The 18,562-nt window shown below is 38.2% G+C and overlaps 1 protein-coding gene across 1 annotated transcript in view; it reads right to left on the bottom strand.

Moving 5' to 3' along the window:
* Positions 1-18,390, bottom strand: part of Mcc (MCC regulator of WNT signaling pathway) — a 406,401-nt gene extending 388,011 nt beyond the window's left edge. The window contains exon 1 of the mRNA XM_003473179.5: positions 17,644-18,390. Within this exon, the coding sequence (XP_003473227.3) occupies positions 17,644-17,876 (233 nt within the window). The 5' untranslated portion in view covers positions 17,877-18,390. The remainder of the gene's footprint in view (positions 1-17,643) is intronic.
* Between the last annotated feature and the right edge of the window lie 172 nt (positions 18,391-18,562).

Below are 18,562 nucleotides of genomic sequence, written 5' to 3' on the forward strand. Positions count from 1 at the left end.
GAGTTTTGGTCAGGCAAAGCTTTCTTGAATGCCATATCAAAACACAAGCAAACAGAGGCCACATAATATATGATTTCATTTATGTGAAATGTTCATGGTAGGCAAATCTATAAAGACAAGAGATAAATGGTGGGTGAGGGCTAAAAGATTCAGGGAATGACTGTCAATGGCACAAGGTCCTTTTGAGGTTGATGAAGCTCTTCCAAAACTGACTGTGATGATCATTGCAAACTCTATGAATAGACTAAAAATCAGTGAATCACATATTTAAAATTGGTGAACGAAACAGCATGTGAATAAGATCTCAATAAAGCTATTATAAGCATATACACATGTATATACATGTATAAGTATACATACATATTTATGTATATGTATGTATATAAATGTATGAATGAAACATTAGATAGTGAACAAGATTTTCACTTGAGAACAAGAAAAATAAGTTTAAGTTTGTGTTTTACAAACTATTGAATCTTGAACACACTACAAATACCTGAGCCTGTATTCTTATTTTTAAATTGTATAGAATAATGATTTCTTTCTCAAAGAGTCTTCTGTATGAAATGAGATCATGTATAGTAACTTCTTGGTTAACAAATATCCTGGAACACAGTAATCACTCAGTAATATTAGCTATTAAAAGATACAAGGGCCTACTGTGGCGAAACTATAGCATGCATGCTGCAGCAGGCTGTTTATATCATTGAAAGCTCTACAAGATTCACCGTCACTGGTAGGTAGTAGCTAAAAACACTAAGTTGAGGTATTGGTTAAATTTTATTTTAAAATTACACTTACTAGGTTGCTTATAAATAGGTGCACTTTGGAACACTTAGTAAAAACAGAAAATGTGACTCAAGTGCCAGTCATGATAGACTCACAGAGGCCAGCTGAACCACCCTATCTGAAACAACTAGAATACCAGACAAAATACATGAAACAGTGACTATCAGGCATTTTATAACACATAGCACAACACAGTGATTCATGAGCAGAGTAAGTTGAGCTCACTACTGGAGCCAGCCTGCAGGCTGCAGAACAGGAGGAGGAACCCAGACTGCCTCCAGTGGTCTCACTGGGTTGAGACATAGAAAGCAAAGATCATGGAAGGCGAGGAAGACAGAATTATGATACAGAAGAAAGAAGAAGGAAAGAAAGAAATAGAGAGAAAGAGAATGAGAGACACAGACGGAGACAGAGGCTAAACTAGCCCTACCAGTGGTAGGGAACCCATGGCACGTGGGTGCCACAGTGATGCATCATTGAAACTCTTAGTTGAAACCTTTTAGTTCCCTAACACTGCTCTAGATGGCAAGCAATGCTTAAGATCACCCTGAGATAGAACTCAACAGCATGCCAGAACAAAGTAAAAGAACGTAACACAAAAACCAGAAGCCAACAGGTTAAAATGTACAGCAAACATTACCAGGCTCATAAAGAAGTACTAAATATGCCCTGAATTCCAAAAAGTCCATCAATGGAAACGGACCCAAAAATGAAAGAGATGATGGAATCAATAAAGGATTTTAAAAGTTATTGTAAGTATCTTTCACATGTTTAGATGGAACTTTTAAAGGCAAAACAGAACAAAACAAATACCCCACAATATCACCTCACTTTTTGGTGAGGAAATTGATACACAAGCAGATTCTGGAACCAAGTCACACAGTTAATTAGTGGCAGAGTCCAAAGTAAACCCAATTTTCCTGACTCTGCCATAGTACTCTTTCCACTGTGCTATAGAGAAATAGCACAGCCCCACAGACACTAATTGAGATATCTGGTGGCTATACATACAGTCCTGAGTGCATAGAATGTAGAAGGTATAGAAGTAAGCGCTTATTATAATAATAATCTCACTGGATGACTGTTTGAACTTTAGTGGTAGTAAAGAAGGCCGATACTACCTGTATTTAAAAGAATTGATAGGATTATTAATGGATTGAATCTACTACTTGAAAAGATAACCTTATGTTTTTGACTTGAGGTTTTAGCAGAAGTTCAAGCCTTTGCTCATCAATAAGCCACTGATTATAAGGGAGAAAGTGAGGATGATGGGCTTGGGAAGGGGAGCTAGGAACTTGGTTCTGAACAGGGCAAATCTGAGATGCCGTCAAACATGTAAGCACATATGCAGGTGGTACACACAACAGAGCTGTCTTAAAATTTAAGGGAGAGACTAGAGTCAGAAATATAGAAAGATCATTAAGACCATAGACAAATGATAAGAATTTGATCGGGGCTTTAAGAGTCTTTAAATAAGGAGACTTTGTGATTCAACATGGTACCATGTTCCTCAGGCTAAGCAATCTCTTGTCAATCTTAACAGAGGGTCCTTTCTGTTACTGTATTTTTTCTCACACCATTTGCCTTGCCATAATTACCTAGGTTTTTCCCACTGCTTCTGAAGTATCAATTTTGCATAGTTACTGGGAATGATATACAATCTCTATAACTATTTGAAAAACCCTTAATAAATGTTAGCTCTGTGTTATCTTATAGAATCCTGTTTCTCAAGAGTAATGTAGTTTCACTTATAAATGAATGTTCATAGTGTTTTTCTACAAAATACCCTCAGAAACAGAGACAATCCAAATGTCCATCAAAAAATGGAGGGATAGTTGTAGTACATTCATCCAGGGCAATGTTAGTAATAAAAAAGAAAGAGCTACTGATATACATAACAGTGTGCATGAATCTCACAAGCATGATACTGACTGAAACAAGCCAGCCACAAAACAATATATGTTGTATGATTCCACTTAGGTGAAAACTAAAAGAAAAATCAAATCTATAGAGACATAAAGCAGATCAGTGCTTATAGAGGACCAAGACTGTAGCAGAAATATAAGTGGAAGGAACACAAGAAACTATTTTTGGGTTATGAAAACAAGTATTAAAAGTGGTAGTGGAAGTAGGAGTATATAAATTTGTCAAACAGACACATCAAACTAAACGCTTAAACTGGGTCTATTATATGTCGCAATAAGGAAACTGCTTATCAGCCAATTCTTCTAGGTGACTGATTGTTAAATAAGTTCCCTTCAAAATACTGTCCCTCAGCGAGGTGTGGTGATGCAGGCCTGTAATTCCAGTTCCAGGGAGGCTGAAGCAGGATGACCACACAAGTTCAAGGCCAGCCTGGGCTACACAGTGAGGTAAAAGCCAGACAGAACTACACAGTGAGTCCCTGTCTAAAAACCAAAGGAAGAAAATACTGCCCCTCATCTTACTTTACAATACTAAGCAGGGCTATACTTTTTATCTTGAGCTACAAGAGAAGTCATGCGGGATTTTTTTAAAATAATTAAAAAACAGAATAGGACCATATCCTTCACCTTGTTTTGGCAGGCTAATTGTCTTATATGGTTTCCTTAGGATTTTAATGTTTTTTTTCTTTCTTTCTTTCTTTTTCTCCCAGTTAGGATCCAGTTGTACTCTTCTGAGTGACACTATGGTTTGAGTTTAGCTTTGAGGTTTCTATTACTACTCAGTTTCTTTGAAGTTTGGCTTTGGTTATACTGCTCTTTGAATCTCATCAAAGGCTCTCTTTTAAAAATTGTGTTGCAGCGTACTGCTTCCAAGAATAAATACATTGCAGGTTTTCTCCTTATGTCATGGGAATCTACTTTGCTAAGAGACAAGGAATCTGGAGGCTACCATCTGTCTATTTCACTTATTTTTCCAGGAAGTGTTTCCTCCAACCTTCTATGAGCCAGGTAATGTTTCTTTCTTGGCTTCCTAAGTCATATTTCCACTAGAAGTGAACAAGCAGACAAGAGTAGAGTATGTATGTTTGATATGTAAATCTGTAGTTCTGGAGTCAAACGTACTTATTCTCTATTAAACTCAAAAGCTATTTGTGGTGCTAACTGTTGTTATCAAGAGAAATTGCCTGCAAATAATTTTAGTTCATGTATTCATCAATAACTCCAGTTTTAAGGAATTCTTTAATAATACATTAATGGAACAATGAAGGTGTTTATGCTACCATTATACAAAGTACAATGTTTTCAAAAACTTATAGAAAGTACAGTTGAACATTATAAAATCTAAATGTTTCTTATAATTGCTATTGGCCTGGTGCTGACACAGATAACCCTGCTTGCTAAATGTGAATCGGGTTGTTACTTCTAGTAACATAACTAAGTAAATGCAACTCTCAACCCTCCCTTAACAAGGGAGAGAACCTTCTACTGACATTTCGAAAGATCGAGAGTACCAACATCATCAGTATTTGCAGAAAAGGTGTCAGCACCTTCAAGTAAGCCTCACAAAAAATAGTGGAGCTCCCTGCCCACCTAAATACTTTGGTCTTGCAGAGAGTGATATACAACATCAATCATCCGAATCAAAGAAATATAGGAAACCATAGACTTAAAGGTAAAATTTTAGGATTATTTTAATTAATGTAATTAGCTTGTTTTCTTTTTAATATATACAAAAGAGTTATATACGGTAAAACACATAACCAAAAAAATTTAAGAGACTTCTATTAAATGTGAATAAAATAAAAATTCTAAGTGTTAAGAATCATTACATCATGGCTTTACTGGTATATAAAACGACAGTACCTCCTATCTTTGACAACTTCATAAAATTGCAAAGCAAATAACTAGAAACAACTTAAACATCAAATCAGAAAAACATTATTACAACACTTATGCTACATTTTTCAATCTTTCTAATAGCTTTGATGAGCTATTATATTCATATATAAAAATTCATCTACTCAAAGTGCACACTTCAATGGTATTTCAGTATCTTCAGAGTTAAATTTGTACATCAGTGCAGGAAATCCTGTGAGTTTAACAATATTAAGCTTTTCTATCCATGAACATATGGTATTTTTAATTTACCCAATGATGTTCATATACTAGAGGAATGATATGATACATATATGTTACTGGAAAAATAGAAATCATGTTCATTAATTATAGGACTGATTTTGACTTTATTTTTACACATTTCTATATTTTCAAATTCCCAACAAGAACATCTTTTAAAATGTCTTACTTTTCTCTTGTTGCTGAGGCAGAATACCTGACACTCAAAGTCAAAGGGGGAAAGATTTATGTAGCTCACAGTTTGTAAATGTCTTAGTCCACACTTGGCTGGCTCCAAGGCAGGGTGGCACAGCGATAGGCATTGCAGAGGAGAAATAGTTCATGGCAGGAAGAAGACAGAAAAGCAAGCAAGAGACAAGACAAGCCTCTTTCCATCCGATGTCCTATATCCAGGCTACCAGTATTAAGGAAATGCCAAATCAATCAATGAACTGATTTAGTACTCATCCACCCTTAATCCTAACACTGCACTCTGAATCAATCACACACTCTACATTCCGCTACCTCTGAAGATGCACCACCTATGACTACATGAGGCTTTGGGGGGGGGTGGAATCTAAACACAAGCCATAATATACATAATCTAAAGATGTTACTTTAAAGCAATGTATTACTTAGTAAAATACATGTCCACTTAAAATATTTTATAAGTATGGAATGTTTGGAAATAAAAATGCTTGAAAGATTTTTCAGTACGTGTGCATATACTCCTCTTTATTCCTGATCCTTTATTCATGAAAATTTGCTGATTGTATATTCATGGAACGTACAATGCTAAGTACTGAGTTTTAACAGACATGATCTCTGCCCTTATTGAACTTACAGCCACTGGGAGAATATCAATAAGTAGATAAAGAAGTAAGCAATCCCGCAATTACAACTTGTAAAGGATGCTTCGAAAGAAAACAAGATGAAAGATGAAAAACACTAGTGAGATAGAACAAACCCACTTTAACATAGTGATCAGGGATGCTCTCCATCAAGGTTATTCACAAAGGTTCTACATATAGACTATTAGATATATGATTCTCCCAAACTGTCCCCCATTCTGCAGATTGTTCTTCATGTTTCTGATCATGTCCTTTGAAGTATGAACTTCAAAATTTTTATGAAGCCCAATATTTATATTCAAAAACTTGTTTTTGGTGCTACATAGTATAAAAATCAATTTCCAAATACAAGGTCACAAAGATTTATCTCTCTTTTCTTTTTCATACCAAAAATTATATATTTACATTAAATGCTTTATTGGCATACATCTGCAATACATAATAATTATATTTGTTTTAGGAACTGGTATATATTGATCATTTTCAATCTCCTTTCTTCCTTTTGTCCCTCTTTTCTTCCTTCTTTCTTCTAAAGTTCCTCTTCCCCATCTCCAAAAAGTCTACTTCCCTACTTCGAATCCTCTTTTGTTTTGTTTTTTTGGGTTTTTGTTGTTGTTTATTTGTTTGAGACAGAGTCTTGCTATGTAGTTCAGGCTCTCCTTGAACTCACTATGTAGACCAGGCTGGTCTCACAGTGTTGGGAGGATAGGGGTGTGCCGCCATGTGCAGCTCCTCTCTCCTTTATTCTTTATTTATATTTTGAGTTGCTGATAGTTTTTGTTCTTACATTTTAGTTTTTGATCTATTTTGAGTAGTTTTGATGCATGGAATGAGGAAAATGTCTAACATCATTCTTTCACGTGTAACTATATGTTTCAATACCATTGGTGAAAAGATTATTTTTCCCCATTTTACCTGTAATCTTTGCATCTTTCTTTGGCACTGTTGAAAAGCAACTGGCCATGGATAAATGGGTTGGTTTCTGGGATTTCAATTCTTTTCCATTGACCTGTATGTTTACTCTTGTGCTAGTAGACTATCTACTTATCAATCAACAGTATTAGGTACTTTACCATTGCTGGAACATAACACCCAAACTCACAATTTAAAGAAGAGATGAATTTAGCTTATGGGTTTGGGGTCCAGTACATCAGTACACAGTTGGCAGGCTCCAAGCAGGAACATCATGGGAAAAAGGGGTGGTGAAGTGAGCTGCTTATTTCATGTTGGCTAGGAAGCATAGCAGGGGAGTAGCACAAGAGAGGTAGGGACAAGGAACCAAGCATGATACCCAAAGTCACACCTTATGATTCACTCAGACACACTCAGAACTGTGTTTCACTGATTTCAGTGGCTCCTGAGACAAGCTGACACAATCAAGTTTTACCATCACACCAACCTTCCCCATCTCTCCCCTGCTACTCTGCCCAGCTTGTGGTAATCACAATTCTACTCTCAACTATCAACTTTTTGTATTCGACAAATGATGAGATCATGTGGTACTTATTTTTCTGTGCATGGCTTTTTTCACTTAATATTATTACCTCCAGTTCTGCTGACATTTTCACAAATGATAGGATTTCATTCTTCTTAAGGTTGAACAGTATTCCACTATGCAGGTGGATCTCATTTTCTTTACCCATTCATCAGCTGATAGGCATTTAGCTTGTTTTCATTTATTACTGAGGAGCTGATGTGTAATGCAGATGTCTCTTCACCCTGCTGATTTAATTTCCTTTGAGTATATATATACCTAGTAGTGGGATTGCTACATCAAATGACAGTCCTATTTTTTTTTTTTTGAGGAAGATACAAACTGTTTTCCATAATTTACATTAATTTACATTTCTGGTAACACTATACAAAAGATCCCTTTTCTCCACATCATTTCCAACACTATTTTTTATCTTTCTACTATTGGCCATTTTTACTGGATGTCTGGTGATATCTCACTGTGGCTCTGAATTGCATTTCCCTGACGGTTAGTGATATTCAATGTCTTCTCATGTACTTGTTCTCATGTATGTCTTCTGAGAAACATCTGCTTAGATTGCTATTTTAAATGAGGAATTTGGAGAGATTTTGTTCCTGAGTTTTGGAATTCCTTTCATATTCCGTATGTCAATCTCGTCAGATGTATACAATGCAAGCATTCCCCTTCTGTAGTGCAGTTGTCTCTGCACTCTACTGATTGCCTGCTTTGCTGTGCAGAAGATTTTTAGTTTGATATAATCCCATTTGTCTGTTTTTTTGCTTTCGTTTCCTGTTCTTTTGAGGTCTTATCCCAAAAAAATCCTTGTTCATTTCAATGTCCTCAAGCATTTCCTATTTTCTTCTAATAGTTTCACAGTTTCCAATCTTATGTTGAAACCTTTAATACATTTTTGAATTAATCTTTGTAAATGCTAAGAAACAAGAGTCTAGTTTCATTATACTGCATGTGGATGTTCAACCTTCCCAGAACTGTTTATTAAAAAAAAATTATTCTTTCCCCAATGCATAATCTTAGCACTTTTGTCAAAATAAATTAGCTGAAGAGGTATGGGTTTATTTCTAGACTTTCTATTCTGTCCTACTGGTTTATGTGTCTATTTTCATATTAATGTCATGCTGTTTTATTATAGCTTTGTACTATATTTTGAAGTCAGGTACTATAATGTTTCCTGCTTTGTTATTTTTACTCAAAATGGCTTTGGCTATTACAATTTTTTTTTTGTAGTTCCATGTGGGGAAGCATCGGGACAACTCTCCTTGACTCTCCTTGAAAAGAGGAGCAACTATACCCATTTTGGTAAACTTTGACCTATCTCCATGTATTAATATGTGATCTGGCTAGGCTATTTCTTTGTCCTTGCAATTGGCTTTAAGTAATGTAAATTGGGCTGGCTGAGGAGCTGATGTGTAATCTCTGCAGCAAAGTGACAAGTCAGAGTTTCGTACCCAAATATGTAAGGTTGAGCCAGGCCAAATAGAGAGCTGTGCTATTCGCTGTCGGCTGAGACTGAGCCTCAAGAAAGAGACTATGACTTCCTAGGGTAAAAACGGTTATACATCAGAACCCCAAGCACAGACCCAGATTATTAGACACTGCTTTAGTTGTGCTCTGTACACTGCTTTCTCTGCATTTCTTGCCCTCTGCTTATCGCAGAGGTGATCTCAGACCTCCTACCTAGCTCAGCTCACAGCAGTCATGGCAGTCACATATTTCCTGTCATTCTGTCACTCATTCCCGAGCTACTCCTCTCATTGAGAACTAATAAAACCTGGGAAGGGCTCTGGGTTGAGGCCTCTGTTCTGGTGAACCACCATCTTGGCTGGACTTCGAACCCCTTGGCTCCCCATAACTGTATATATGTCTTAGCATCTTTATTTGTGCAGTGGATTGCACTGGAAATGGTAGATTGAAATTAACTCATTAGAATTCCAGTAATTTCTCCGTGGGACTACAAATATAAAACTTGCTGGACTATGATGAGGACAGGAAAGGGTTCTCTACAGTTCCATTGAAATTTTAAAATGGTTTTTTCTAGTTCTGTGAAATGCCATTGGTATTTTGATAGGGATTACACTGAATTTGTAAACAGCTCTGGGTACTATCAGCATTTTAATAAAACTGATTTTTCTAATCCGTGAACACAAGGAATCTTTCCACTATTTTGCATCATCTTAAATTTCTTTCATGAGTGTTTCATAATGTCTGTAGAGCTCTTTCAACTTCTTTGGTTAATTTCCAGCTATTTTCTTTTTTTTAGTTATCATAAATGCTTTCTTGATTTTTATGTCAGGTAATTTACAACTGGTATGTAGCAAAGTTACTGATTCTTGAATGTTGCTTTTTGTATCCTATAAATTTGCTTAATTTGTTTACTGGTTGTAGGTTTTTGTGGAATTATGATGGTTTTCTGCATGAGAGCATGTCATCTGAAAACAGTGACAACTGGACTTCTTGTTTTCCAATTTGTAAGTCCTTTATCTCATTCTTTTGCCTATTCTGGTTAAGCCTTTCAGTACTATGTTGAAATAAAATGGTGAAAGTGGGCATCCTTGTCTTGTCCCAAATCTTGGAGAGAGATTTCAGTTTTCTCCATTACCTTTAATTGGACTGTTCAACCGGACATGGTGGTGTATACCTGTAATCCCAAGCACTCAAAAGGCTGAGGCAAGAGGACTGTTGCAAGTTCAAGACCAGGTTGGCCTCAAAGTGAGCTCAAGGCCAACTTGAATGGCATTTTTCACAAAGACAAAAATAAATAAATAAAATACAAAAAAACTGAACGGTTGACATTATAAATGGCTTTATTATGTTGAAGTATATTCCATGTATATCTAATTTGATTACAATTGGTTTTTTTGGCCAGCGATCAAACTCATGACTTGAGCTTGCAAGCAGGTGCTTACACCACTGAGCTAAATCTCCAGCCGTGATTAGAATTTTTATAAAGGGATGATGAATTCTATTGAACACCACTTCTGCATCAATTGAAACGACCATATGGTTTTTGTTCTTTTGATACTGAACATCATGTTTATCAACTTGTTTATCAACTTGTGTATAGTTTAACTTTCCTTGCATTTCTGGATTCAATTTCACTTGATCATAGTGAACAATATTTTTAATGTGCTGTTGCATTTGGTTTGCCAGTATTTTGTTGAAGAATTTTGCATCTGTAGTCAACAAGTATATTGGCGTAGTTTTCTCTTTTTTGTGCATCCAGTACATTGTACTGATTATTGTTTCTTTGGAGTATGTTTTGAAATTATAAAGTATGAAATCCTCAGCTTTGTTCTTTTCCAGATTGTTTTGACTATTTTGGAGATCTTGAGTTTTCATATAAATATCACAATCAGCTTATTCATTTTTGCAACCAATTGTAAAAATTATAATAAGGCAACCCAACTTTAGAACAGTTAAAGTCTCTAAATAGAAATTTGTCCAAAGAGAATATATGAACGGTCAATAAACACGTTTAATATGCTCAACATAATGAGCAACTAGGCAAACGAAAAAAGAAACACACTTTATACCAATAGGATGATCATAATTAAAAAGTCAGATCATCTAGAAACATATAAACTACCAAAGCTCAACCAAGAAGATATAACAATTTTGAAAAACCCAGTATCAGCTATTAAATTGAAAACATGATTAAAAACTTACCAATAAAGAAAAGCCCAGGTCCTGATGGATTCATGGCTGAATTCTATAAGAAATTTAGAGAAGAGTTGACTCTAATACTCCTTAAACTCTTCAATGAAATCAAAAGAGAAGCAACTCTCTCTAACTCATTCCTAGAGGCAAGTATTACTCTGATACCAAGACCCAATCAAAAAAGGAGAACTAACTATAGGCCAATGTCACTAATGAACATTGATGCAAAGATTCTCAATAAAATATTGGCAAACAGAATGCAGTAAATCATCAAAGAGATTAAACACCATGACCAAGAGGGATTTATTCCAGGAATGCAGGGATGGTTTAACATACGCAAATCAATAAATTTAATTACATCAATAGAACCAAACACAAAAATCATATGATCATCTTAATAAATGCAAAAAAAGCTTTTGATAAAGTCCAACACTTGTCATGATAAAAGCCCTACAGAAACTCAGAACAGATGTATCTATCTCAATCTCATAAAGGCCATCTATGACAAACCAACAGACAACATTATACTAAATGGACAAAAACTGAAAGCCTTCACTCTAAAATCAGGAACAAGACAAAGATGTCCACTATCACCACTCCTATTCAATATAGTTCTGGAAATACTAGCCAGAGCAATCCGACAAGAGAAAGAAATAAAAGGAATAAAGATAGGAAAGGAAGAAGTTAAATTATCATTATTTGCCAAAGACATGATACTTTATATAGAAGACCCAAAAAACTCCATTAAAAGACTACGAGAGGTAATAAACAAATTCAGTAATGTAACTGGATACAAAGTCAGTGCTCAAAAATCAATACCATTCCTGTACACAAACAAAAAACCCATTGAGAGAGAAATTATGGAAATATTGCCTTTCACAATAGCACCAAAAAAATGGAATATCTAGGAATCAACTTAACCAAGAATGTAAAAGACCTATATGCTGAAAATTATACTACTCTAAAAAAGGCGATTGAAGAGCATATTAGAAAATGGAAGGATATTCCTTGCTCTTGGTTAGGATGAGCCAACCTGGTGAAAATGATCATACTCCCAAAACTATTATACAGATTTAATGCAATCCCAATCAAAGTACTACTAACATACCTTACAAGTCTAGAGAAAACACTTCTAAAACTCATTTGGAAATAGAAGAAACCTAGAATAGCAAAGGCAATTCTGGGCAACAAAGGCAAAGCAGGAGGCATCTCAATTCCTGACTTGAAATTATATTACAAAGCCACAGTGAAAAAAACAGCATGATACTGGCAAAGAAATGGACCTGAAGACCAATAGAACAGATTAGAAGATGCAAACACAACTACAAAGACACTCAGTCACCTTATTTTTGACAAAGGGGCTAAACATGTTCACTGGAAGGACAGCCTCTTTAATAAATGGTGTTGGAAAAATAGGCTCTTTACATGCTGAAGACTGAAACTAGACTCATGCCTATTACCATACACTAAAGTCAAAATGTATCAGAGATCTAAATATTAAAACAGAAACACTAAATCTATTAGAAGACAAGGTAGGTAGGAAATTTGGAGACACAGGGATAGGCAGAGAATTCACGAACAAAACACAAACTGCACAGGAAACACTTCAAAGAATCAACAACTGGGATCTCATATTATTAAAAAGCTTTTACACTTCAAAGAAATCACCAACCAGTGAAAAGAAAACCCATAGAATGGGAAAGAATTATAGCCGACAATCCCTCAGACAAAGGACTTATATCCAGAATATATAAGGAATGGAAAAACATCAAGCCCCCCAAATTCAAAGACCCTCTCCAAAAACAGGCATCTGAGGCTAGCACACATTTCTCAGATGATGATATATAAATAGCAAATAAATACATGAGGAAATGTTCATCATCACTGATCATTCGAGAGATGCAAATTAAACCAGCATTGAGATTTCATCTCACTCTGGAAAGAATGGCTGCCATCAAGAAATCAACTAATAATAAATGTTAGTGAGGCTGTGAGGAAAAAGGAACACTGCTCCACTGTTGGTGGGAGTGCAGACTGGTCAGCCACTGTGGAAATCACTATGGAGATTCCTCAAAACACTAGGATTGGAAGTTCCATTCAATCCAACTATTCCCTTCCTGGATATTTTCGCAGAAAAATTGAAAAGTCTTGTCACAGTGATATATGTGCACCCATGTTTATAGCAGCACAATTTGTAATAGCTAAATCTTGGAAACAACAAAAATACCCGTCAACTGCAGAGTGGATGAAAAAGATGTGTATTTTTATACAGTGGAGTATTACTTGGCTATAAAAAAGGACGATCTTGAAGCCTTTATATGTAAATGAAGGCAACTTGAGACTATCCTCATAAGTGAAATAAATAAGATTCACATTTGTAAATATCACATTGTCTCTCTAGTATAAAAACTGAAAGAGTAATAAGATCCAAAGTGTATAATAGAAATTGTGAAAGTAAAAAGGAGGGAAAGTGCTCTAAACGATATAACTGTATGTATCAGTGTGTAAGATAGATGAACATATTATATTACATAACATCGATGACATATTTTATTAGATAATTGAACAGAATAGTTTGCACCGTGAATGTCTGAGTATCTGTCCACCTTTGATCCTTTGATTTTGTAACTTGAACATCTATTTCTAAGAGGACAATATGTAACTCATCAAGTAGTAATTTCTTAGTGTTAGTATTTTCTTCGAAACTATGTAATACCTCTACCCATTTTTCTGTTTTGTGTTGGTTTTTTTCTTTAAACAAAAAAATCTGCTTCAGAAGAAGATAAAATCAGATAGTAACAAGTATCAGTCAGACTATAGAGAAGTCAGAACCTTTATACACTGTTTGGTGAAACAGTACATCTATTTTGAAAAGTAGCCTAGAAAGTCCTCAAAAACATAAAATTAAATTGTCGTATAATCCAGCAAATCCACCCCTGGATATATACCCAAGAAAACTGTATGTCTGTATGTCCGTCTATCTATGTATATATATGTGCATCTACACAAATACTTTTACACAAGTGTTTATAGAACTTTTGAACATCAAAAAACGTAAATAACCCAATGTTCATCACCTTATGAATGAATAAAGATACGCTGCATCTTTAAGGTAAAATATGATTTAGTTATACAAAGGAACGAATTACTGATGCATGCTATAACATTCTGATACATGGATTAATCATCGAAAACTCATGCTAAGTAAAATAAGCCAGTCACAAAGGCCACATATTATATGATTCCATTTATATGAAATGCCCAGAATTGATAAATTTGTACAGTTAAAAAGTAGATTCGTGGTTTCTTATGTTTAGGTTTAGTGAGATGGAATGGAGAATAAGAAGCAAATGGCACAGGATTTGGGTTTCACAGATTTCTGTAAGGAAGCAATGTATAAAATGAGATTTGGGGATAGTAATGCTTTTAGGAGATATTAATATTTAAATGTTTGCTTTAAATAATTGTTAAAGGTGTCTTCAAAATAAGCAGTTTCATACACTGAAAAGACAAAAAGACTTAAAACTCCAAAGAGAAAATTATTTCAACAAATAGAATAACTCCCATCACCTTCTATATGATTTGTAGGGCCCAAAACATTCAGTTTTATGAAATACAGGGTCATTATAAAGTTAAGGAAGTGAACTAGAAGACCCTACTGCAGTTTCCCTGTGCACGCAAAACCCTTCTCTTCCCGGGTGAAGTTTGGGGCCACTTGGTGGTGGTCCTTGTTCTATCTTGACTACTGATGGGGATGATTCTATGTCCCTTTGACAGGAAAGAAGTTCTTGACAAAAGCAGCAATTCCAAAAAATCCCCAGTTAGCTTCTGTAGTTTTTTGTTTGTTTATTTGTTTTGGAGAAGTACCAGTGTAACAGGGAAGACTACCCAAGAAAATACTGAAGGCACGAAGTCCCACCTTTCACTCCTCTGGAATTCTCCTCATTGCCTCAGTATCTTTTCTCTACACAGTATTTCCACTGTGATCTTGTTTTCTGTAATAGCTAAGTAGAGGGCCAGGTCCAAAAGAGTTGAATGCAGTTTTTCATGGCGATTTCATTATATCCATTTATTGCTTCTTCTTGCCCAATATCCATTTCTTGCTTTCAATACCACAGCTCAGATTTTTGCTTAAAAGGCAATGTGCCTAGAAATTTTATGCTTCCTCAGACTGTCTTGCAAGTATGCATGGCAGGTAGTATTGTGTCAACAATAAGGGATTCTGGAAATCTCTGCTTTAGTGATACAGACGCCACACTTCCTTTTACGTCTTTTTCCCCAGAACCTGGGAACAAGGCTGGAGCCTGAGCTATCATCTTTGCACTTTGATGAGTGCTTTATGTGAAGAATGATGTTAGGGAAAGTTAGAAGGAAGTTTAGCACTGAGGTGGCTGTAGGGCTGGTTCCTATGTCTGAATAGCCCATTTCCAGACTCCCACCAGGTGACAAAGCCAATCCTTATTTGACTGTGGTTGGGGGTCTGTGTTACAAAGCTATTTACCACAAGCATAAAGTTTGTGTCTTTGGAAGCATCCAAAAATTTTAAAATTTTAATACAGAAAGTCCAATTCTTATGTAAATAAAAAAAAATTCACAGCACTCCAAGCTGTGTAACCCACTAGGAAGAAGAGAATAAAGTCACTGAACGGAAGTAGTACCAAGGGGTGATTTCAGTCAGTCTCTGAATGCCTCATCTTCCCTCCGTGGACCCATTTCCCAAGCCATCACAGTAAGCATATTCCAGGTAAAACTATGTAAACACATTTCAAGACAAGTTCTTTGGTAACTTCTTCCAATAAGATTCCCATGCCTAAATTCCTCCCACATGGAAATTTTGCTGGTGCATAATCTCCTAGGCAACTCCATCCACTGTTAAAGTTATGGTTCAGAGTCCATTACTACATATAGCTTTGCAACTTTCAAGTAGACAAGATGTGGCTCAAGAAACATTACGAGATTTTTCCACCTTTGCCCCAGCTGATTTGTTCTACCTCAAGATCTGTATTTTATTTTTTACTCACAATGCCTCGACCTCCAAAACAAAAATCTTTGAATTTTCTCTTACAAAATTCATTATCCTTTGGGGTAGACACAGCCATGACTGAAAACAGGAGCACTTATCCAGTAAGTGTAGCTCAGATAAAATAACATACAGTATTGATAAGCCAAATTTGAGGGAAAAGGACAGAATAAGGCAAAATTCCTCTAGCTACTCTTGTCTGTGTGAAAGCAAATTCTGTTTTGCATTGAAACTTACAGGTTTCTTTTTCACCCGCTGGTACTAGGAATTAAACCCAGAGCCTTGACACTGAGCTAAGTCATCAGCCTTTTTGTACCTTTCATTTTGAGAGAGGGTCTTGCTATGTCACTAACTTGCCCAGGCTGGCCTCGAATAAAATTATGATCTTCCTGCCTCAGCCTCCCAGAGAGCTGGAATTACAGGCACCAGCCACCAAGGCACTGTAGGTTGCTTTATTATCACAATAAGATAATGGCCTTTCAAGTCAGAAAATCACACACGAAAAAGTAAATTATATAATGAATTGTTTTATCCTATTACTAAAAGTTGTAGACTTTCAAATAAAAATGTGTGTCAATCAGAATTACATAATATTTTCATTTTAGAACTATAATTGCTTCATAAAATTTTCTGGTCTTTCTAGTATTTCTCAGTGAAACTTTTGAAAAGTAATAGAATTCGAAGAATGGTAATTGATTCAAGTTTGAAATAAATGATTATTGCATAACTGTTATATTCTTTCATGCTAATTTACACCTGTTTCAGAGAGCTTTTCTTTTTAATCGTTTCGGGTTTTCTTCTGCTTCTGCTTCTTCTACTACTTCTTTCTCCTTCTCCTTTTTATGATTTAGGGAGAAAAACATACCTCGCTCTTTTCTTTAGGTAGGCAGTCAATTAGCAAAGAGGCAGCTGGGGAGTTTAAAAAGGATTTTTAGCATCACCAAGGACATAGGCCAAAGAAACATGAAATACACCCATTTCCCCTGCATCCTTTATTAAAAGCAGTTTGAATTTTGGCTTGTACAGTCGTCATCACCCGGTGTTAACCGTCTGCACCAGGTAAGCCATACAAATCTGGGCAGAAGCAATCTTTTGGCCAAGTCCAGCGGCAGGAAGCCACCGTCGCGTGCCTGTGGATACGCGGGGATCCGGCTCCAACACGGCGAGGGAGACAGAGGGCAGAGGCATCCAGACCCCTCCGCTGCGCACCTGATGGGCACGCAAAGCCTCCACTTTGCTCCAGAGCGCTTTGTTTCTCCTGGACCCACGGTGTTTAAAGTCGTTAACGAGCGATACGTTGCGCTCATTCTTTGGGCTCTTTAAGTTTGCAATCCAGGGCTTTGTGACACACGAAAATTCTTCACCGGTTATTTCCACGTCCGTGTCCGTCACCGAGAGCGCACCTCTCTCCCAGGACGGCCCCGGAACGGATCCACGACGCGGAGGGACAGATCGCCGCCTGCAGCCGCCGCCGCGGGACCGAGGGCCCGACCCAGCACCGGCGGCCGCCCACCCGAGGCGTGCCCCAGGCCCCGCAGGGCTCGCAGCCTGCGCCGAGGTCTCCCGGGCTTAGACAAAGACGGGGCTGGGGAAAGCCGGGCCAGCTGGTACCCCGGGCAGGCTAGCGGAGCAGCCCGTAGCGCAATGCGGTCGAGCCCGCAACGCTCTCTCCACCGCGCGCCCAACTTCTGCGCGAGCGTCCGCACAACTCGCGGGAAGTTTAGGGCGCGCGCCGGGGGTCGAGCGCAGCGCGGAGGGCGGGCTCGCGCACCGGCCCGGCGCCGCCCCGCGTACCTGCTGATGTAGCCGTCCCCGTCGCCGTCGCACGTCTGGAACAGGCGCCGCACGCGCTCCTCCTCGCCGGTGCTGGCTGAGTCGCTGCTGCCGCTGCCGCTGCCGCTACCGCCGCCAACGCCGCCGCCCGCCGCCGCCATCATGCGCGGGAGGCGAGCGAGGACGCGCGGCCGCGGCGGGAACCCGCCAGGCGCTCCGCCGCCCGCGCCGCCGAGCTGCCGGCCCCTGAGCATGCCCAGTGCGGCGCGCGCCGCGAGCGTTCCGGCTCTGCGGGTCTTCCCGGGCCGGAGGACGGGTGCCCGGCCACGAAGGGAAAGCGCGGCTTCTGCAGTCCGGGAGCCAAGGGAGGTCCCGGGACTCCAGTGGAGCTGACGCTCGCGAGCCTCGGGGAAGGGCCCGGACCTGGGGACGCTTCAGACCGAACCGCGGGGATAGGGGTCGCTTTTTCAAAAAAAAAGATAAAACACTCCTATTTGCAAACTCAAAAACGGTGTGAGTGTAGTCTCCAGGAACGCACTGGTTCCCGGACCCGTCGCCCCCAGTGAACTTTTGATTTGCGCGAGGGAACTTTTTTTTTTTTTTTTAATTGGGCCTCAAACTCATGACTTTGTGCCTGCAGGCCGGCGCTTACACCACTGAATTAACTAAATCCCTGGCCACGTCAGGGAATTTTAACCTCGCAGTCCGATTTGGCTTTTGCGCTGTAATAGGAAAAATCTCTCCCGCGTGGCTTTGCTTGCGTCCGGGTCACTGCTCCCGGGCAGGCGGCGCTGGAATTTTCTTCAGGGCAGCGAACGTGGTAGTCGGCCTCATTTGTTCCATTCTAGACCTAAAAAGTGTCTTTCATTACCAACTGCGTGACTGGGGAGGTAAATAGGTAGGGCTTGTTTTTGGGTGAAAGGAAAAGGTATGGAGTGTA

This window comes from Cavia porcellus, unplaced genomic scaffold (genome assembly GCF_034190915.1).
Source record: "Cavia porcellus strain 051 isolate PalLab524CR breed Dunkin Hartley unplaced genomic scaffold, mCavPor4.1 scaffold_19, whole genome shotgun sequence".
Classification (NCBI taxonomy): Eukaryota; Metazoa; Chordata; class Mammalia; order Rodentia; family Caviidae; genus Cavia; species Cavia porcellus.